At 43.0% G+C, this 22,874-nt stretch overlaps 1 protein-coding gene across 10 annotated transcripts in view; it reads left to right on the forward strand.

Annotated features, from left to right (window-relative positions):
- Positions 1–631: 631 nt before the first annotated feature.
- ATXN2 (ataxin 2) overlaps positions 632–22,874 on the forward strand; it is a 50,968-nt gene continuing 28,725 nt past the window's right edge. For 5 of the 10 annotated variants that reach the window (XM_032706276.1, XM_032706278.1, XM_032706281.1 and 2 more), the window contains exons 1-9: positions 633–855; positions 7,393–7,429; positions 9,046–9,105; positions 9,783–9,854; positions 10,071–10,221; positions 17,338–17,462; positions 18,654–18,745; positions 21,410–21,607; positions 22,123–22,301. In XM_032706276.1, coding sequence (XP_032562167.1) covers positions 737–855; positions 7,393–7,429; positions 9,046–9,105; positions 9,783–9,854; positions 10,071–10,221; positions 17,338–17,462; positions 18,654–18,745; positions 21,410–21,607; positions 22,123–22,301 — 1,033 coding nt within the window. In that variant the 5' untranslated portion in view covers positions 633–736. Of the gene's footprint in view, positions 856–7,392; positions 7,430–9,045; positions 9,106–9,782; positions 9,855–10,070; positions 10,222–17,337; positions 17,463–18,653; positions 18,746–21,409; positions 21,608–22,122; positions 22,302–22,874 lie in introns of all 10 variants that reach the window. The other 5 variants (XM_032706280.1, XM_032706284.1, XM_032706286.1 and 2 more) reach the window with 3 other exon arrangements.

Genomic DNA, 22,874 nt, shown 5'->3' on the forward strand with positions numbered 1-22,874 from the left:
CCTCCATTTCGTTGTCTCTCGCCGCCTGGTTTCTTTTGAACGATGCGCTGCGGGCCGAGCCCGCCGCCCTCCCACCGCCGCTCGCTGGGGCCCGGGGAGGGGCGAGCGCGGCCGGGCCGCACCAGGCCGCGGCCTGCGGGGCCGCAGCGCGGGGATCGCGCCCGCGGGAGCCACACCGGGAGGTGCAGGGGGGACCCTCCCGGTGCCACCGGCGGGCGCGGGGGGGTGTGCGGGCTGAGGGCCCCTCCGGCACCGCCGGGGCCTCACGGGCAGGCCGGGCCGGGCGGGCGCTGCCGCCGTCCCGCGCCGCCGCCTCACGTGTCCCCCCTCCCTCCCCGCCCCTTCACCCGCCGCAGCACCGCCGCCGCGCCCTCCGACTTCCCGTAAAGAGTCCGCACCGCCCGCCCGCCCCAAGCCCGCCCCGCGCCCCCTGCCCCCGCCCCGCCGGCCCCGCGGGGCAGCCCCGAGCCCGCGGGTGCGGCCGCCGCGCCCCCCCGGCCCCGCTGCTCCCCTCAGACCGCGGCGCGGCGCGGCCGCCGCCCGCCCCCCCTCCATCCTCCCCCCCCTCCCGCGGATCCCTCCGCGCCGCGCTCCGCTCCCTCCGCCCCGCTCGCACTGTTTGGGAGCAACCGGCCGAGCCAGCGGCGCCCCGGCCCCGCCAGCGCAGCGCGGACCGGCCGAGCGCACCCACAGCCCGGCGCGACCCCCGGCGCTCTCCCTCCCCTCCTTCCTCGCCATGTCCCTCAAGCAAGCGGCGGCGGCGGCGCAGCCCGCCGGCAACAACCGCAAGCCCCCCGGCGGCGGCGGCGGCGGCCCCGGCCTCCCGTCAGCCGCGGGCAGGCAGAACATGGGCAGGTGGGTGCGCAGTGCCGCGGGACCGGCCCCGGCTCCCGCTCCGGTCCCGGCGCGGGCGCCACTCGCCCGCCCCCGCCGCCCCCCCCCAACCCCCCCGCGCCCCGCACCGGCCTCTCCATGGGCGGCGGCGGCGGCGGTGCGGGGGGGGCGCGGGGCCCGCAGCATGGCGGGGCCGGGGCGGGGGCCGCGATGGCGGCGGGCGCGGCCCCGCCGAGGGGGTTCCGCAGTGGCGGGGCGAGGCCGGGCCGCGGCCGGGTTGCCCTTCAGGCGCGGGGAGGGCACGGCGGGGGAGGCTCCGTGGCGGGGGGCGCCGACGTGACCCGCCTGCCGAGGCGGCGCGGGGGGAGCGGGGGGCGCGGGGCCCGCACGTGCCGGGGCCGGCGCGGGAAGGGCCGCGGGCGATGGCGGCGGGGCCGGGGGGCGGCCCGGGCGGGGAAAGGGGGCGGCGATCCGGGGCCCCGCGATGGCGGCGCGGCGCCCTCGACTCACCCGGGGTGTGTGTGTGTGTATTTATTTATTTTAACATCTGGGGGGGGGGATTATTTTTTCTTATTAGTTTTTATTTTTTATTGATATTATTATTTTTATAATTCTTATTTTTAATATTATTTGTTTGTGGTTTTTTTTTTTTTTTAAATGGGAAGCGCAGTGAGATTCTCGCGGGAAGGCAGGCGAGGCCGCGCCGCTGGATGGTGGCTCCGAGGCCTCGCCTTCTCCCGGATTTTTGGGGCAGGGATCCTGCAGAGGATGAGCTCTCCCCTCTCCTCGCCTCCCCCCCGCTCCCCCCGCCCCGCACTCACTGCCCCTGGAAGATCCATCCCGCTCCTTCCCGTAGTATTACCTACATAAACCCACACCTCTTTTCCCTCAAAATAATAAACTTGGTAGTGCCGTGAATTTTTCCGGGGCTGTGGGGGTCGTAACAAACGATCAGAGTGGGACGGTAACAGTTCTGAAGGTCACAGTCGCTCAGAGCAGTTTCATTTCGAGTTTTATTCGTCTTCCTCCTCAGCTGGACGTTTATTCCCACTCAGTTTTGGGCCCTGGCAATAAAACAGAATTTACAGTGGCCCCATTGTTGGACATCAGTGGAAATGGGGCTTTACTTTGTTCCCAGCCCGTGGAACTGGAAGCGGAAGAGCTTTGGAAGGGTTGAAAAGGACAAAATAAATAACAACAACAATACCTCTGCAGCTCAGGGCACCCATTTGATGGGTTTTACATGTGGCATTGGGCTGGACGTGATGTTTGCTGTGCTCTGTCCCTGCCAGCACACAGTGGCACTGTAGAGGTTAACGTGAAGGGCAACAAAACCCACAGCTGATTTTTTTGGAATTCAGTCTGATGAGGAGCACTTGCCTGTATAGATTTGGGCATTTGAACTTCAATTTCACTCCCAAGTTTAATCTTAAAGCCACTGGATTTCTCCTACCAGTGTTGTATTTTTAGTTTTCCTGGAGAAATCCCACCTCAGAACTCCTTAAGGAGTTCTGGTGGGGCTGCTGAACAACTGACAGAGGTCTTCCCACTCATTTTGTTAATTTTTCAAGTTATTTCTGAATGAGGGGTCTGTAAAATCACAGCCCCATGGAACACCTTCAGAGAACTTATCCTATTGCTGTCCTGAAGAGAAGCCCTGTCTTTTTGGGAGTACAAATTCAAGGATGGTTCGTGCTGCAAATCTGTCCATGTAAATGAAAAGCTGAGTGGCTTTTCTGTTTAAAAAAATCAAAATTTAGGTGGCCTGCATCTTCATACCAATTCGATGCATTGTATTATTTAATAGAAACTTAAAACATCTCCAGTTTTTGCCAAGCTTTCCTCCCAGCAGCTCATTTCCCTGCAGCCCTAGCGTTCCCTTTCTTACCTTAAATACAAGAAAATGTTACTTTTCGTGGCTAAGTTGCTTTTAAAAGCTTAGTTTGGGCAGAAAGCTCGTGGATAATTAGCTGTCCTGGGCCTAATTTTCTGCTGGGAGTTTATTGCTGGGCTGAGCTTTTCGTCCTTGTACCTCTGATCATGAGTGGAGGGTGTTGGTCTCCATGGGCTCACAGTGATGGACATCTCTGTTTCATTTTGGTAAAGGTAAAATCTTGTGTGGACAAACAAGGCATTCCAGGGGTTTTCATTATACCATTAATTTTCCCTTTACATAAGGGGGAAAATCAGAAATGAAGGTATCTTTAGAAGTGTTCAAGAAAAAAAGAAAGATTAATACCTTTTTTATGAAGAGGTCCCAAGTGAAATGCTGGGTTTGATATGGCAGGTGGGCTGGGGCTGAAAGGGAGATGCCAAGAGCACAATGAACTGTAATTAGGGAAAGTGTGGACCTGGTTCCCAAACCTGCTCCCTGTGCTGGTCAGAACATTATCTAACATCTGCTTTTTGTGTCTGAGTTTTGTCCTTATGCAAGCACAGGAGGGTTGGCTGCCCTCTGGTTGGAAGTTGTATCCATCCCAGCTTTCCTCCAAGCTCTTCATCCTTTTTTGTTATTAGTTTCCCCCATTGTTATTTTGTCTGAGGGCAAAGACTCAGGTTTTGGTTACAATTGTGGCAGAAGGGATTTTTCATTTTGGTAACTTTCTTGCCAAGATGGACTTGGGAGTCATTTGAGAAGACACTAAAGTACTACTCTTTAAAAATGGCTTTTCCCATTAAAAACTAAAACAATCCCATGGATAAGTCTCAAAAACGAGCTACACCCACTTCTTGTCAACATTTATTTTCCTTTTTCCTTGACATTCTTTTTTATAAACTTAAGGAAAGGCCAGGGGAGGTGTCAATCCTGTTCAGACTGAAGGAACTGGGAATATTGAGTGCCAAGGCAGTGGGATATAATGGGAGTGACTGTTCTGGAGGGCTGATCACACGTGCCATTCAGAGGGTTTCTAGTTTGTTCTCACGTCTTTGTGTGGGTTTTAGTGCAACTGTGCAAAACTGCTGAGCAAAATGCCTGGTTAACCTGCAGGTCTCTTCCCTTATCACTGAGAATGCACTTCAGCATGATATTATATCCCTGATTTTTGAGTAACTTTTAATTTAACAACCGATTCGTGGCAATGTAGATGAAGAAGGTTCTACAGTGACTAAGCCCATCAGCAGGTTACTGGTGTGCACTGGGTCAGACTGGACGCAGGTTATTCCATATCCAGATGCTACAGAAGCTGTCATTTCTTGTGGAAACAGGAATTGACATTATTGATGTCAGTAGTGGGGGAAAAAACTACAGAAAACAAACCTGTAGGACTTGCATAATCTTCATCGACAGCTTCGATTCATTTGACTTTATACAGCTGAACACTACACTGAAATCAAACCTTGGGCTTCCGATTTCTCCCTCAGAAGAAAAGCTTTCCCAGCTCTCTGCACTAGAATTCTTTAGAATATCCTGTAAATTTGCTTTCCAAGCTGCAGTAAGATCAGTGCTCCAGAAACATCCATTCACTCTTAAATTGAGTACTCTTTGTAGCTGCACTTCTGCTCTAGGCATTAATTGCAGGGTGATTGCATTTATTTCGTAGTCTCAAAGTGAAGATGCCACTGGAGAGAAAAGTTGAGACTTTCTTTCACATCCAGGACTTTGTTTCCCTTGCCTTAGTTTTCACTTAACTGGGAAAATATAAATGTGTGACCTTGTTTTGCTTATACAAACGCTCTACTTGGCATGTAAACATAGGGAGGAGGAGGGATATGAGGAATAGGGTAGGAAATACTCATAAAAATAGAAAAAAATGTGCAAGTTGCTGCTGGGGAAAAATATTTATTGTGCAGCATTTGGGCCCTGCTGGAGACTTTGACTCTTCAGGTGTCAGTGCTGGACTGAAGGAGTTGGGTACTAAGTGTAATTGCTTGATGGTACTTCATAGTTTCTGATTTTGTGTCTTTGCTACCCCAAAGCAAAGGGTTTCCAGGTTGGGTTTGCCAAGCTGCCCAGGTTTACCTTTAACCACATTTCTGCAATGCAAAGTGCATTGTTTTTTTTTTTTAATTTTCCATACTTGCTGTAATGAAAATGGGGTTTTAGGTAGCAGTGCCAAATTACTACTGACCCTTCTGGATTCCCCCGTTCTTAGTTTTACTTTCTTGTTCTAAATTATGTTAAAATTCTGGCAAAACCCACTTGCTTTCTGCTTTTGCAGAGGTTTTAAGTGTTGGTTTTTTTTTTCATTTGATACATCAAAGATGTGTCAAAGGGTAGTTTGAACTTGAGTCCTTGCCTATTGGAATATGAAACTCAAGTTGATGGCCTCAGTTTTAGGAGAAGACACAGTTTTGGCTGTATTGTTGAATTGGATTGGTGAATATCTTTATTTTTTTCATCTTTGTGAATGTCTTTCCTTTTTTGTGAATGGTTTATTATTAACACAAGCTGGAAAACAAGAGGCCAGGTCTTTAAAGAGATGTGTTAGATCAGAGTAACATAAAGAATTTCTGCAGGTACCTTAACCCTTGGCCAATGTAGAATTTGGGACCTCTTGCCAACATGGATGTGCACAAGCAGTTTATTTCTTAAAGAAATGTGGGTAGGAAGAGTAATTTTGGAGATGTGGTAAGAGATGGAAAATCCAGAACAGTTGGGTTGATGCTTGGAGGGAACGCTCCAAACTTTCTGACCAGTCCGGCAACCCGGTTATTTAAGTTCTAAGAATACTTTGTCACTAAAAATGGAGTGGTTTCTATTGCAAAGGCACCAAACTCTTTCCCTTTTGACCATTTCTGTAGCTGATGAAGAAGGAGGATCTAAAATCCTTGAGACCAACAGATAGAACTGCTGAAATTGGTTGACTTTGGCCGAGTTCTGCGAGCGACCGTAGTGGTTCGGTTTTTGATTGTAATAGAAGGACAAGTCAGAACTGGACTGAACCTCTTGTTTGGGGGTTTCTCATCTGGTGAAATGACTTTCAGAAACAGAGGGATCATTCCTCTGAATATTATGCAAAAATGCTGTTCCAGGTTGCCATTTAACAAATGGCAGGTTTAGGAAATGGTGAAAGTTTCTTATCTCCAGAGCAAGGTGAAGTTGTGAAGCTTCTATGGACAGTTCAGGCTGATGGTAGTTAAATAAAGGTTATTTGCATTAGAATTTGGGTTTTTTTCTGTGAGATTAGTATTCTGCAATATTCTGAGAATGCCTGCTGGGCCCCCCAAATCTGCAGGTCCTGCCATCAGCAAATGTCACCAGTGTGGGGGATGCTCTGAGACCACATTTTGTTGCAGAAACTTGTTTTCTTAAACGAGGCAGGTGATAGTTTAGTGGGTTTTCATTTTTTCTTCATTAAATCCTTTCATGGCTCTCTGATGGCCTTTATTTCTACAGAATTTATTGGAGAGTTATTTATGTTCATTGGGAGAGAAGTTCCTTTGATTTCTTGGCTGTCCCATGAGCCTTATTTTTAGGGGCATGTTATTTTGAGGGGTAGATTGGTGTTTTCAAAAGCAGTTCAATGCAGTTGACATCCAGTGAAGGTGTTCAAGAGCTCTGAGCAACCTGGTCTAGTGGAAGGTGCCCCTGCCCATGGCAGGGGCTTGGACTGAGGTCATCTTTAAGATCCCTTCCAGCCCAAACCATTCTGGGATTCCATGACATTCCATGGGATTTAGATTTCAGTGTTTGGATATTTTGAAACATGGATGTGATTCTTTGTGTCTCTTTAATGAAATGGTTGTGCATCAGTAAGGTGGTTCTATTTTAAAAACTGATTTTTTTTTTTCAGTAGAAGACTTAATTTTACCTCACATTACGCTTGGGGCACTCCTGAAGTTGTAATATAAATCTAAATCACTATGAGAAGTATTTGAAAATGGAACTTCTTGGTACAAGGAAGGAACTTAGACTTAAGACACACCAGTGTATCTGAAGAACTGGAGCTGTTGTAGACTTAGCAGCTGCAGGGATGTTTTGGGACTCAGCTGGCTGAGGTGAAGGGCACAGACTGATCCAGCTCAGCTTGCAGGGTATCCCAAGCATCCAGGTTAATGTAAAAGCTTATGGAAGTGTCCTGAGTGCTGCACATAGGCAGGTTTGCATTAAAAGGAGTCATTGTTTTTGAGGGGATGGACAGACTTAATTACTTTATCTTGCTGGGTCGTGAGAGCAGTTGGAAACAAGCTCTGTAGGTAGAGCCTCACAACCAGGGCTCCTCAGTTATTTGGGTGGCCCTTCATCTGACAAGTTCAGAGCCTCAGAGAAGGACCCTGTCCTAAGTAGGGGTTGAGCCTGAACTGAGGTTTGGTTTTGTGTGCCAGTAAGGTTTGGAATTTGGAACAATGGCATAGGCTTGGTATTTTCTTCATTTTCTCCTTTAGTTTATTGTAAGTAACCCCCTGCCTGCTAAAGGCACTTGCTGGCAGGTCAGGAATTTGGAGGATGAACTCAGTGGGCCTGTAATTGTCATGTTCTGCTCTATGGGAATGCTGGTTTTCCTGATCCCATTCTCAACTCTGTATTAAGATGGGGTTTGGAATTCTTGCATGGTAAGAAATGCAGCAGTTTGGGCAGTTGTTTTAATCACATCCCCTGTGTGTGTTTAATTCCAGAGGCCGCAGCAGTGGCAAAGGACCACCTCAGCCTACGGTAAGTTTGGGGGTTCTCCTCATTGTACCACTCCTGGTAAGAGGAAACAACTTAGAGACATAAGAATAGCAGAATACTGGAATGTTCTCCCAGTTTTTTCCTTTGGATACTTTAGACTGAGATACAGTTTTCTAAAGAGTAGCATCTTGCATTCATTTAAGTCTCCTGGGAGGGTGAAGGGGGAAAGGTTCTCTTAAACTTTTGACTACACTTACATAAATATTCTCCATTTTCCTGCAATTCTAGTTGTAGATGTGAATAACATTTAGCTTGAGGCAGTGCTTTTTGAACTAGTTCCTATCTGGAGATTCTAACATTAGCTTCTCCCTTAAAGAGATTTAAGACAGCATTTAATTAAATAAAAATAACTATTTTGTTTAGCTTTACTATAAAATTACTAACTCAGAATTCTCCTACCCCCAATGTCTTTAGTTATTCTCAGGGCTATGTATGATTGAAGTATAGATGTGGCTTGACTTGTAGAACATCATTTTATCAGAGCTAAAGATGTGGATCTTTGAACTGCACCAATCAAATATTTGCCCATTTGTTATTGGCCTGGTTTTCAAAGATGGCTGATTTGGGGGTATGGAGCAGAAGTAGGAAGGTTTAAAAGGACCACAGTTTACTTACATTGATGTTTATTGAAGATATCAAGGCACTTGAGTAAAAATAAAGAAGCTTTGAGGGAGTCTGGTGAAAAAGGCCATATGCAAACACTAAACATCATCCAAGTGTTGGTCTTCATGTCCTGTGTGCTGAGTGCTGAGCACAGGAGTGTCCCCAGACGTGTCTTTGCAGCCCAGGGAAGTGGCTGGCACACAGCAGTAAGTGGATTAAGGAGCTGACAGTTGAAAAGATGTGTTGTCAGTGGAAAAGCTCAGAATATGGTGAGGTCCCTGCTCGTTTCACAAGCACAGAGTTGACAGGGAGAGATACCAGATATTGCAACAAAGCACAGACATCCTCACCAGTGAATGTGTCCTGGTGGTACCTGGTGAGCTCTCCCAGTCAGGGTTTCAGTTCCTGGTGCTGCAGTGAATTAATTTGGACTGTTTTAATAACAGGGTTTGTAGCAATTTGGCGCTCGATGATTTGACGGCTTTGGCTCCTGTTAATGGGTGTAATCAGGGCTGGGAGATGAAAAGATGTGGTTCAGCAGCCTGAAAGCACCTTTTTACTTCTGCAGCACTTGGAGTGCCTTGCTCTTGATGGTTCTTAAGGCAGAGAGAAATGTCAGCAGGGCTCTTCCAGTCAGAAAACAAAGCCCTGCTGACGCCCCTCGAGTCTGTGCATGAGCGTCACCCAACCAGCCAGAGAATTTCAGTATTGAGTGATATTTCCTTGTTTATTGAGTGGGATTTTTATCTTGTTTGGAAGGGTGTTAGATCTTTAATTGGTCAGAGAAAGGGTAACGATCCTTTGGAAATCTCCTGTGCCATATTCAATATTAATAATAATATTTAAATATACATTCTGTGTATATTGCCTGAGTAAGGCTTTGAACCAGTGTTTCTAGGAACTCATATGAAGACCAGCATTGGTTTGGGTGCTCTGAATTTTAGAATTGTTACAAGTTTTTCTCCTGTATTCATGATTTCTTTCTTATTTTTCAGATTTCTTTCGATGGCATCTATGCAAACATGAGAATGGTTCACATACTCACATCAGTTGTTGTAAGTCTTCATGTTTGGAAGAGGGGAAACAGTTCCTATAGTGACAGAGAATTGTTAACTAGTCCAGTAATTGTAATATGATGGAGTGAATATTAAATTTTAGGCACTTTCTGCCAACCTGATCTCAGTAATTCTGTATTTTTTATTTGGAAAGATTTTAACTTGTAGAGGTACAGCAGATTTCTTAGGTGCACTGGTCATATTTTGAATTTTCTGTTTTTAGAGAGGTTATGGGTAAATAAAATGGGTCTGTGTGCAGGGATTAGAACCCTTTCTCCCAGATTCCAAAGGAAGTCCTGACATGCCAAAATTAAGTCCCACATCTCCTTGAGTCCAGGTTAAGCTTTTATCCTTTTTTGTACCCACACATGCACAGATCTCGGTTTTCAGCAAGAACTTCTTTGTGCTTTAACTGGTCAAGAGTCTTGTAAGAACCAAATATGCTCCTGTGAGTATCTTTAAATCCCTCCAGAGCAGCACATACACACCCAGCTGTTTGCAGCTGCAGAGCACAGCAGTGGATCTGTAAATTGGCAGGTGCTGAACGAGGAGATCTGACTGAAAATTGAGCTGGTTTTTTACACAGTGCACTTATGTAAGGAATAAGTGTTTAAGAAAATCACTGAAATGTCATTTGTCTCGTAGAAAGTTATATTTTCATTTTTCTTGCGTTCTAGGGATCCAAATGTGAAGTACAGGTGAAAAATGGTGGTATATATGAAGGAGTTTTTAAAACCTACAGTCCTAAGGTAATTTTTTGACATTTTGACTCTTATTTTCAAAGCTCCTGATAATCAGTGTCTGATTAAAATGTGAATATTTTGTTTAATTCGAATATTTACTGTGAATTATTTTGAGTACTTGCACAAGCAGATTGTAAATGTCTGGGGGTTTTTTTGCAAGTAGGTGAGTTTGTTGAGTAGCTGATGGTGCATTAATTGAGAGCCTTTCTGTGTGTCCCACAGTGTGATTTGGTGGTTGATGCTGCTCATCGGAAAACTGCAGAATCCAGTTTGGGGCCAAAACGTGAAGACATTCTGGAGAGTATCCTGTTCAAGTCTTCAGATTTTGTGATGGTGCATTTTAAGGATATGGATACCAATTATGCCAGAAGAGGTATATTTGTTTTTAAAATTGTTCGTTGTCATGAGATCATTAGTCAAGGTTTTTTCAAAGTAGGTGCTTTAGGATCCAAAAATTAAAGTTCACATTCATATTCTTAATTTTTAGCGAGTGCAAAACTCCTGCAATCTCAAATTTATTGAATATGTTTTAAATGGGTTGCAGAACCTTTGTGAGGCCGCTTGGCTTTGGTGTCTGGAAAGCAAAGCCTTCGTGGTTTTACAAACCATTTTATAGATTCTATGGGAGGTCGATTATTTTTTTAGAAAAATATCTTTTCTAAATTGTGCTGTTAAATGTTATACAAGAATCCGTGAAGACACAAATTCTTTAGAAAAAGTTTCTTTTTCAGAGTTGATTTGGATACAAAGTCTATATTGAGTTAACTTCTGTATCTAAACATGCATTCACTGAAATATTCTAAAAATACTACTGCAAACAGAGCTCAAAGATCTTTAAAAATCCTCAACTTGTGTTTTTCATTTCTGCTTTGCTACTTGTAGGCTTTCCAAAATACAGAAGAACCTTGTGGGGTGGCAGACAGATCTTAAAATCTTGAAGACATGGCTTGAAACTGTCAAAATTAAATTATTTTACAGACAGTCAGGCAGTTTTCATACTTTTACTGTGTGACCTCCAAGCCCCTAATTATTTTTCTGGAACCTGAGAGTCTCATAAGTCAGACAGCTCAATTCCTGTGCAAATTTCTCTCTTTGGGCAGCAAATTTGAAGGGGTTTGTGCCTGTGTTGCTGATTTGCTGGGATAAAGAATAAAAGCAAATGCACAGCTTTGTGTGTGGGGTGGAATTGTATGTGTGTACATTTACAGATTGATTAACAACTCTCTCTGGGAGCTCAGTGGTTATTGCAACATGTTTTATTCCCATTATCAGAGACTTAGAGATGTGTAGGGACAGAGGACATTTAATGAGATCTTTCTCTCTTCACCTTGTGTGGATGTTCTTTCCTGATTTAAAGCTGAAGAATGAGAAGTTTGTTTTGTTTTTTTGGTTTTTTCTTCTCAAGGAATTTTTCTTTTCACAGAAGATGATGCATAATGTCAGAGCAAGTGTAGCATTGAAATGCAGATAGGTTCCAGGTTCTGGATGGGACTTGGAATTTAAATTACACAAGAGCTGTTTTATAATGGGTCTGCTATGAACTTCACTTTAATGTTAATGCAAATGGGCCTCTGCCTTATCCAGTCTTTATAGATTTTGAACAGACTGAAGGAAAAATATGCTCCTGCTTCTAGGAATGGACATTTTCTAGAAGAAAATGACTGCTTCAGGTCGAGCAGTCCCTCAGTTCACTTTATTAGGTGGAATATTTTGGAGTGTAAATCTCTTAAGTACTGGAGAGTTGAAATAAAGTGGTAGAGACTTGGAGCAAGATAAACTGGAAGGCTGCAAAACTTGATAACTCATAGTGGGTAAATTAATCTGCTTTCCATTTTGTCTCAAAAATGTGTTATCTTGAGATGACACTTGAAAGTGTAACTCTGATCACACCTTCACATTAGAGCAATGAGGGGCTTTCTGCTTCCTGGATAATTAAATAAACAAGGATTCAAAAGAATGGAAGTGTGTGAGCGTGCACACAGGAACTGCTGGCCTTTTGTTCATGTAAATAAACCCAGATCTTCATGGCAGTGGGTCAGATAAGCCTGTGATTCACAGTGAAAACTGAGTCTAAACTCCTGGGTGAGGAGATGGTGCTCCTTGTCTTGGGAACCGTCACTGCCTGGTGCTCAAAGTGGAACAGGGGCAAATACCTTTAAATTTTCTAACCCTCAGTGTTTTTTGGCTTTCACAGACAAGTAAGGAGACAATTTGGAAATATTTGATTGGAAAGGCTTTCTCTGCTTTAAAGATGTAGTCCAAGAAAGGGGCACTTCACAAGCTCTCTGTTGAGAGGCTTACCTAGAGTAGGGATTGTTGTCAGTCTCACCTGGAATAAGGTTTGTTGGGATCTCTGTGTGTAGTTTCTTACCCCTTAGCAGGCTACTGGACTTTTGGGGAGCCCTAGAACTAAATTAAGTTTCTGCAGAAATTTGTGTTCTGAAAATTTTAGTGCATCCTGATTTCCCAGTACAGTATCTGGAGTAATGTGGATTTTTATTCTGGCTTTTGTTCTCTGCTGGGCTGGAGGAGTTTGGGCAAGAGACTCCTGAAGATGTTCACTGGATTGAGTCACAAGTCGGGCAGTAGAGACTGGAAGAGGACTGGGAAAAAGCAGCAGGGAGAAAGGGAATGGGATGGAGAAGAGAGGAAAATACAGTCGTGTGTGAAGAACCATCCAGCAGAGCCTGCCAGACAGCTCCCAGTGCTATCAGAGCGGTGCAGCTTTGGGGCAGGAGCTGATAACTCGTCCTGCAGCTGCATCACAGTTCAGGGGAGGGAACACCAGGCTTGGGGTGGGTGAAATTGGGAGCAGCACAGGTACATTTGTGCCAAGCGTGACACTGCACCTTCAAATGCACCACTGGAGAAAGAATGGTGTCTGCCCAGATTGTAGAAATTGGAAGGATTGGGAGAAAAACTTTTAGGTCTGTGTGGACAGGGGTGTTGTAGCAGTTAATGTTTAAAAAGTAAATCTGTCCCCATTTCCCAGGCCTGTATTTGCAGCTCTGTCAGTCTGCACAGACCTTTCTGCTTGTGCAGCTGCTTGTTAGTCTTCAGAAGGAATGGAAAGGATCACCTGAGGTCTCTGTGGAACTGAGGTTTGCCGCAGTACAGGCTGATGAATGACACGTGCTTTGGAAAAGTCAGGTGAAGCTGTGTTACACCCATCACCCCCTTTCAGACTGTTCTGTCTGCCTTTAAATTGGGACTGACACCGAGTTCTGCACGTGCACTGGAAATCAGCTGCTCCAGACCCGCTCTGAGGTGCAAGTTGAAATCCTGGGCTGTGCATTAACACGTCACATCTTTCTGCTTCACCTCTTGAGTGCTGAGATCTCAGAGCTGCTGCGTGATCTGATTTTACAGAAGAAGCTTCCAGCAGTGTTTCCTGGAGCCCTAAACACTGATAGTGCTGGTTTGCATATGATTCAAATTTCACCAAGGCTTTGGAGTTGCCTTCTTGGCTTCTCTTTAAAGACAAGACAATTGAAACATCATAACTACTGTTAAAGTAAAAGATTTCTACAATGTTTTTATTGGGTTTTGGCTCTGTTGCTGCACTCTGAGAAAAATATCACAAATGCAATGAAAAACAAGGCAGTTAAGGCTTTTCCTTGAATTAGCACTGCAAGTGGCCTCCTTCCAGGGAAAGTGTTGCAAGGGGAATAGCAGTAGGCATCTTATGAACAAAGGAAGGAAATGTTGGCTCAGCAGAGCTGGTGGTAGCTGGTTTTAATGTTTCAAATCAGTAGTAAGTAGTTACAAAACAAATGAGAGTTTACTGTTGAAACCTTTAAGGTGAAAGCTCAGTTTACTTTGGGCCTTCCTTAGGCTTGATCAAAGCTTCAGTGTGAGCATCAGCACCTTTGGCAATGATGGATTTCATGGCATTTGAACTGCAGACTTGCACTTAATTGCATATTTGTGCTCTTCTCCATTAGTAGCTCAAAATATGTTTGTGGGAACGAGCACATTGGACAATGAAGTTAATTAAACCCTGACTCCTAATTGCTCTATTCTGGCACTTTTTTCTTTAACTCATTTAATGGCACATCCTTGAAGAATTTGCCCAAGCTGAGTTTTTCGCAGAATGTATATTTTTGATTTGTGTTACTGTGATTTTCTCTTGTCCTTGGGATTTTTTTCCAGTTACCAGGCTTTAAAACAGAAGTAGATCCTTGATACCCAACTCCTTTGCTTAGGAAATGTCACATTAAGCAGGTACAGAGGCAGTGGGGACTAATTGAGTGTTACAGCTCCAGCCCTTTGTTTCACCAGGTTTTGTTTGATCTTTAACTTGGGTTTTACGGTGTAGAAAAGGGATTGATTAAAAATTTGGCCGTGTCAAGGTGTCATGTGAATTGCTCCTTCAACAGCTCAGAGATAAGAGGCACCAGATAAGGGGAGGCTGAGCCTGTGCAGTGTCTTGTCTGTTATTACTCTGCCAGTCAGCACTTGGAGCAGCAGCTCATGTTTTAGCTCCTACTTTGCTAATAATCATAAGAACAGTGTTTTTGTTTTGGAAACTTTTATTTTTAGAATTTTTTACATACGTTCTCAATCTTGTTGCTCATTAATTTTGGTGGAGGCTTGTTTGACTTGCTGGGTTTTTAATCTTGGTCTCCCGTGTGTCTGCCAGGCTGTTTGTTCCAGGAAAATAGTGATCTGTGCCTTGAGGTACCGTTCTGCTACATTTAAACTTTGCCTGGATGCTCTGGAGACCACATTGTCTGACTGGAAGTCTGCCTTTGTAGCTTGAATTTCTCCTAACTCTGGACTTCTTTGAGTTGTAGAGGTTAAACTGGTGCAGTCTCGCTTGTGACTGTCATTCTAAAATGAGAAATGCAGCGTAGTGAAGGTTCCCCATGATACACTGGATTCTACTAGGAAGCAGAGCAGTGACTGTACACATCTTATTCAGACCTGTAACATTTGGTAGATAGAGGAGTTTTTGTTTTGACTCGTTTTTCCCTCAGTTCATCTGTGTCATTACAATAACAGCACTGCTGGATGTTTATGTGGCTGTTTAAATAAGAAAATTAGTGGGTTGAGTAGATGAGTCTTGTTAAGCTGGTATTTTATTCACTGTATCCAAAATGGCACAGTTGTGTGGAGTTTGCCTGAAGGAATTTAATAGAAATGAAGGAAACAGTGCTGTGAAACACAGATTGTCTCCATTAGGCCTCCTAACTCATATTTATCTTATCTCAGTGGAGAAGAGTTCCCTCTACTCCCAGAGAGGTAGAAACAAAGTTCACAGTTTTTAAAGTGCCATGAGCAGCCTCCAACTTTCATTTGCTGTAAAATGTCCAATCTGAGTGAATCAGACATGAAACACTGAATTAACAGTGGTTGGGACAGGAGCAGCTCTGGTTTGTCTGGGTTAAGGCAGAATTAACTACAGGGTATTGAAAAGGTACATGTAGAGTTTCCAAATAAAAGAGCCTTAAAAATGTGCTTTTTAGCTACTCGTTAACTGTGGATTGTAGCACTGTGTTGCTGTGTAGTTTCAGAAGACATTTGAACATATATATAGTATATACTATAATGCAGTATATTTTAGAAGTTGTCTCTGTGTGAAGAGATGTTTTCAAGTCGGAATAACTTAGAAATCTGTAGGTTATTTGGAGGAGTTTGGGTTCCTTTGTGAAGCAAAATGGGGCTGTTAATAATGAGAACATTACTGAGTTTTTACTATGAAAATGATCTTTGCAAGGTGGGAGATGTTTGATTAATTCTGAGAGGAACTCAAGAGTTCAGCTCTGCCTGAATTCAGCCATATAATATAAAAAACTCCACCTGAATTTGTATCTGGTGTCTTCCAACTCCTCCTCTCTCCATATCTGTTGTAGTTCCTTCAGAAACAGGTAATTTTTGGCAGTCACCGTGTCTCTGCATCTTGCCTTTCATAATGCTTTTGTTCCCATAATATATAACAGAAAGTTAATCTCTTTGTTTGTGCATGTGGGACTTGGCAGGATCATGTAGAGGGTCTTGCAGTTAGTTGATAATTTCTGTTGTCAGCCTGGGTTTTTAGCTCTTCTGGACAGTTGAAGTGACTGAAATTTGGGATCAGCACATAGGTAGGGCAGGGGCACGTTTTGTTTCATATAAGCTCATTAACAATGTTTAATTGCTTCCCCACAGTTCTTTGTGTATGGGTTGAGTGAGCATTTCATGGGATAGTGCTGGATGTTATTAGACAGGCTCAGCACAGTTAATTTTCATGCCAGGTCATACCAATAAATGCAGAACTTCACTGTGAAATTGGGTAAAACAGGAATAATAAGCAGTGTCAGCAGCCTCTCTCTAGAACATCTTCAGTGATTGTGTAAAAGCTGTTACATCAGTGGCCAACTTCATATGTTGTGAATTCTTTTCGTAAGAGCTTTAAAGTCCATTTTTCTTGAGAAGATTTTTAGATCTTGCCAAAAGTTAATTTAGGCCATGTTTTTCTGTATCTGGCACTGCCTGGTGGTTTGATTGCAGCTTTTCTAAGGGTCTGAAATGTTTGCTCCTTATTTTATCAGTAAAGGATAATAGGAAATTCTGGATTGAAGACTTACTTATATTAGGCTGATTTATTTATTTGAAAGCTTATAACAGGCTAATTTGATTTTTTGAAGTTCTGCTTAAGGATGGCAGCTCTGAGATATAGTTGCTTACAAATATAAAAGCTTGGCTTCCTTGGTGAGTGGCTTTAGATATTTTTATACAGCACTTTTAATATTCTGGTATTATTCCTTCTTAAGTCTGGCTTGAATGAAACATGAACAAGTAAAAAAATAGCTTGTGGTCTTTTTTTTTTCTTTATGTTTTCATAATTTTTTTAAACAATAGTGCAACCTTTCTGGTTATTTATTTTCATATGTTGGTGGGAGCAAGAGGGAGAGAGTTCCTGAATATTTCTGTGGGATTTGGGTGAGTTGCTGCTTGGAAAAGCTTTGTCAGGAGGGAAGACACTTCTGTTCATGTCCCAGGGAATGTGTGTGTGCATGTTGGTGTGTTGAGAAGTTGTGGAAATAGAAAAAATTCAGATATTTGAAGGGAAAATTGCAGTTTACCCATTCAGGGAATAGGATTGGGTTCATGCTTTTTTGATATTTGCACAATGTTTTAGTGTGCAGTTGTGTGGGCTGGCTGGAAAATTGTATTATACAAGCCTTGGGTTTTCTAGAGGAACAGGGATCCTCAGTCTTTTTTTCTCTTTTTTCCCCCAAATATTCATGTAGTTGGTGTAAAATATTTTGAAATAACTGAAAATAATTCTGTTCTTTGATATATTAGAAGTTAGTCTGGACTTCCATAGTTATTATAAACTTAAAGTAGGCACCTTTCTAATGTCCTGTTGAACGCAGCAGCTGCAAGAGAAGGGGAATGATGATTATTGAGCCTGTGATTGAGCTGTTTTTTGGTTGTTCCTCAGATAAAAACCAGCGTACTTTTCCAACTGATTTCACCCCCATCCCTCCCTGCTCTGTTGCAGATGCTTTTACTGATTCAGCCATCAGTGCTAAAGTCAATGGAGAACACAAGGAAAAGGATCTTGAACCATGGGATGGAGGAGAGAACACGGCTTCCGAGGAGCTCGAGGCACTGGAGACAGATGTGGTGAGTGTTGCTTTTTTGTGCTCTCTGAAAAGAAGCCTTGAAAGAATTCCTTAATTTTAATCTAGTAATGAACTTTGGAGTAAAATCCCTGTCCTGCACTGTGATGGTGGATGTTCAGTCTTTGCCAGCAGCTGCCACAGTACTTTTTACCAATTTGAATAAGAAAAGCTGGATTTCAAATGCCACTCGTGGCAAATATTGACAAATGGCAGCTGCTGTGGTGAGAGAGTGTTGGGCTCAGGGACTGGCAGAAAGAGCAGCTTTTGTTAAGGCCTCCAAATTCAGCAATACAGCAAAGTGATTTATGTTTAATCAGAGCATCCCTGCCTGACTGTCACTGCTTTTGGAAAGGATGGGGAGATTGTGCTCAGCTCAGTGTCCCTGGGCTTCACATGGGGAAATGGATGGAAGTCTGAACCCAAGCACAGATACAATTTTAGTAGATTATGAACCATTAGATGAGGATTATGGTCTCCAGTGCCATTTCTGTATATATCATAGCCAGCTTTTACTCAAGAATGCATTATTTTAGCAAGGTATTCAGATTGCAGCGTGTTAAACAATGTTATTGATTAGAGGAGAATCTGCTCCTGTTACTGTGGAGCATATTTGGGTAGAACAGTTCTCCTGTCAGTTTATTGGGATTTATTAGAACACTCAATACTGTCAGTGCTTTTATAAAATATTCAAAACATTTCTTGCTGTGCTTGGGTGCTGCAATAGCAATTTTACTGAAGGGGGGAGGTTGTGCAGATCAACAGGAGTCTTTAGCCTGTGCTGGGTCTCAGGTAATTACATTAGTGCATTTGAAAAGTTGCAGCACTTGCCACAATAAGAGATGTTTCTAGTAGTCAGAACTGTCAATTTGCACCTTTTGGAAAAGACAAAAAGACATTAATGTGTGCATTTCTTGCTAGCCAGTATTACTCTAGTATAGAGTGGGTATGTATTTAGAAAAAACCCTCAAACCCCACACAAATACACCCAAAAACTGGCTTTTGAAGGTAAAATCTGCATCTTATGAGCAAATTTCCACGAAGCAAATTGTGGCTTTATAACTTTGTTATCTGGACAGTGAATTCATAGGCCCAGGAGAGAGGGCAGAAGGTTTTAACTTCTGCCATCAGCCCTTAATTTTAAGGGAATGTGTTTCCAGTGTCATTTTGAAAAACAAGCATCATTTTCTTCTAGTCTAATGGATGGGATCCCAATGACATGTTTCGTTACAATGAAGAAAATTATGGTGTAGTATCAACTTATGACAGCAGTTTATCTTCTTATACGTAAGTTCCAAAATATTTTGTTATTAGATTTGTATTTAATGTTCTCCCTGGTTTGACAAACTTTACATTCTGCAGCTAATTTTGCATAGTTTGTGAAGCTGTGGACTCAAATAACTGAAAAAGCAATGAATGAATAGTGCTTAAGAAACCTTGCCAGCGTTCTGTGAATAGTTTGATGTAGAAATCTTTATATATTCCCTTAAATGGGCACAGCTCATTCCCATTGCAACGTTTGCTGAATTTAGGCATGTAATAATGCTTATTTATTCCAGGAATAGGGTGGAAAACCGAGAGTTTGTCTTTATGTAGCTGCTGTACCTATAGGTTTTGTTTAACCCAGCAGAGCAGTTTGACTAAATCCTAATTTTATTGAGACAATCGATCTGGAAGATACTGGAATGTGGAAAAGTTGCTGATAACCAAGGGGGGGGTTGTGTGCTGGGGATGACTTGTTTAGCAGACTTGTCCAGCTCTAAACTAAAGTTTTAGTTACAATATAATAACTGGAATATAAATATAAATGACAATCCTGATCTATAATATAAATTATAAAATTTATATATAAATAATAATATAAAAACTGTGATCTAGAAGTAGTGTAAAGCCTGCTCTGGCTGCTCTGGCAGTGTGGATTTATTCCCAATAGTCTGCAGCTATAATGTTCACTGCAACTGCAACACAAATGGACTGCAGATGTTCAGCAGCCATTGTGAAATGTCTTTAGTGTTTCCCCACTCTTTTAACCCCCAGAGCAGAAACTTCTTTTTGAATATCAAGGAATGGCAGTGGATATTTTGATTTTTTGGTGTGTACTTTGTCTACAGGTCTCTGGTTCAGCAGTTTGATTTTCCTGTTTGGTTCAAACAGACCTGTAACATGGTGATAATCAAAGTGTCCTAATCGGCTTATGTTTGAATCCTGGGGAAGCTGTTCTTTCCTTCCCTTCACTGCTCTAAGTACTTTTTGTACTTTTGAACTTTAGTCTTCCATCTTTCTGCTCTCTGGATATTAATGGAAACAGATTAAAAACATGAAGGTGGCTTTAAATTAATTCCATTTTTTTTCCTAGTCAAACAACTTGCAACTGGGAGGTTCTTTTCCTGATTTTCCAACTCTGTGATGAGCAGCAGTGTTGATAAATGCTTAGATGTGCAGCTGCAGGATTGTAAAGGATTTATGGTTTGATTGTTTTCTCTTGCTAGAGCTAAGCACTAGCAGGTATAGTTTGTCAAACTGCATCAAGGTACAAGTTTGGGTTCAGTAAATGTATTAATCAGCTGCTTCTGTCATCACCAGGGTTCTGAACAATGTCATCTTATCCATCCCCTTTCTCTCATCTCTTAGAAAACACAAAATCAGTCTTTGCCTGTTAGGTTGCAATATATCCCTTCCTTTTCTTCAGTCACTTTAGATAAATGAGGATTATTGGGTATTCTCCTTCCTTATGTTCCCAACACAAGGTCAGTGAGGCTCATGACCAGGTTTGTGTTCCTGCAAACCTTATTTGAGCCAAGGCTTTATGCTGAAGGGCGAGGTTTTGATTTAATATTCTTGCAGTTCCCATTGATAAGGTCAGTATATGTCTTGACTGGCCAAAAATACGTGTGTGGGGAAAAAACTTGCGATGCAGTGGCCGAGTGCTGGCTTGGAATTTGGCAAAGCCACTTGTTTTCCTAGTTCTGCCACCAACACTTGAGTAGTTTTGCATATATTATTACATACTTGGCTTGTATCTCCACCTACTTTCTTTGGTTTTCTTCTGTATATGATTCAAAATATGAGCAGTAGTGGTTATATAATGCCCAGCAGAGCATGGGCCAAGCCTCAGCTGTGGTCTGTGTTTTTATGGAGTTTATTCTAAAGTAAGGTTGGATGGAACAACTTTTGCAGGTCAAAATCAGGGGGAAAAGGGGTTTTGTAAAACCTGACACTTGAACAAAAATTAGGACAGGTGAAAAACAAGAAGGGTGGACAGAAAGAGGTGCCAGGTACAATCCCATCTCTAGTTATGTCTTTCAGTGCTCATGTATTGAATTTTGACTCAGTGCCTTTCCCAAGGGATGCTTTCTGCAATATACCATTACCTGCTATAGAGGGATACATGGAATGAGTGGGTTTGAGGTCCTGGGACATGAGAAGTCATGGACTTCTGGTCCTGTGCTCTGAACTGTTGCAGTCATCTTTTCAGGAAGAGCTGAAAATTCTATGGCTGGAATTACCAAAGGATTAAGGATGTAACTCTCTAATTTCAGTAGGATTGTGTCTGCTGGCAATGCGTAAATAGCTAAAAAAATTCAAATTTAGGCTGTTGGAGTAACTTCCTATCCAGACAACAGACTGATGCTTTTTATTCCTGATGTTCTCAACCATGTTAAAAGTTGGAGCCTTTGCACAGCTTTAGGGACTGGGACTTTTGCAAGTCACGTGGAAAAGTTCTGCTCTCTGACCTCAGCTCTCTGGGCAGGTAAAAGACACTGAATTTGCACATAGTATCAAACCAGTCCAGGAATATTGTCACACTAAAAAAGACAGCAAGTCTGCTGGCTTAAAAGCAAGATTTTTTTCACTCTTGACTTGTTTAGAACTAACACTGTGTAATTTTTGTAGCTCCTTTGTGCTTTTGAATGCATTTCAGAGATTCTTTTCCTTTCCATTGTCTTTTAGGGTGCCATTAGAAAGAGATAATTCAGAAGAGTTTTTAAAACGGGAAGCCAGAGCAACTCAATTAGCAGAGGAAATTGAATCAAGTGCCCAATACAAAGCTCGGGTTGCCTTGGAAAATGATGAAAGGACAGAAGAAGAAAAATATACTGCTGTTCAGAGAAATGCTAATGAAAGAGAAGGACATGGTGTGAACACTAGGTACTTGATACACTATGAATAGTATTTTTATTTAAATTATGGCGGTGTTTTGGGACTGTAGCAGTTTGCTCATTGAAACCGAGCTTTTCCAGCAGGGCTGATCAGGTTGGGAACCTTGTGTAAACAATCCTGTGCTGGTTTTGGCACCCAGGCTGACTTGTACACCTCTGCCTGGCCCTGCTTTATCTCTGTAGGGAACAGACTTCCCCATTCTGATCTGTCACCATGGTGAATTTGTACCAGATTACAGGAAAGAGCAGTGGTTTGGGTATGTCATGGAGAATTTCAGGCATTACAACTGAATCCTTCAGTGTCTGGGGGCTCATAAAGTGGACTGTGTGGTCACTATCAAAAGCCAATTCATGAGGTGACTGTTAGGTCAACATCTGATAGTATTTAATATTTTCCTTTAGCTTGATCTGAGAAAGATTAAAAAATACCAGCAGAGCACTCCATCAGGTATTTTTGGTGCCTCAGTTCTGTCTTGAGACTGATAGAAGTTTGCTGTGTTTCAGAGAAAATAAATACATTCCGCCTGGACAGAGGAACAGAGATGTCCTGTCCTGGGGAAGTGGAAGACAAAACTCACCAAGGATGGGCCAGTCTGGCTCAGGCCCACCAATCTCAAGGTCTGGATCCCACACTTCAGAATTCAGCCCAAACTCTGGAGCAGATCAAAGAGTAGTTAACGGAGGCAAGTATCTGAAGTTTAAATGAATGTACATTATAACATTGCAGAGAATTGCCTAATTATGTTGCAGCTGCACATGGAGTGAGTTTAGGATGTGTATTCCACAAGCTAGGGTAGCATCCATCATTTAACACAGAGGTGGTGAGTTGGACTGGGGTTTAACTTACAGTGGAACTGCATTTAGCTACACTGTACTTTGCAGAGCAGAAATGTCATTTGTTTTCCTTCTCAGACACCTCTGTCTTAGATGATGGTGCAGAGTGTGGTTTTAAAGATTAAAAATTGCTTTCTGTGTTCCACTGCAGAGCTCTGTGTGGAGAGCAGCAGTGCTGACACCCAGTGAAAGGGGGGTGGCAGAAGGAAGCTTCCTTTCCTGTCTGGTGCATGGATCAGTTTTGTTTCCCATGGAAAAGAATAAAGCAACTTGCTGACTTTATGATGGTGTGGGATGGGAAACAAGAGAAGTGTTAGGAAAAGGAATCCAAAACCTTCCCTCCAAATGGGTATTTGAGTATTTTCTGCTGTACACATGGGTAGTAACTAACCAGACATCACTGGGCACTGCGTAGCAGGAGT

Source organism: Chiroxiphia lanceolata, chromosome 18, assembly GCF_009829145.1.
Source record: "Chiroxiphia lanceolata isolate bChiLan1 chromosome 18, bChiLan1.pri, whole genome shotgun sequence".
Classification (NCBI taxonomy): Eukaryota; Metazoa; Chordata; class Aves; order Passeriformes; family Pipridae; genus Chiroxiphia; species Chiroxiphia lanceolata.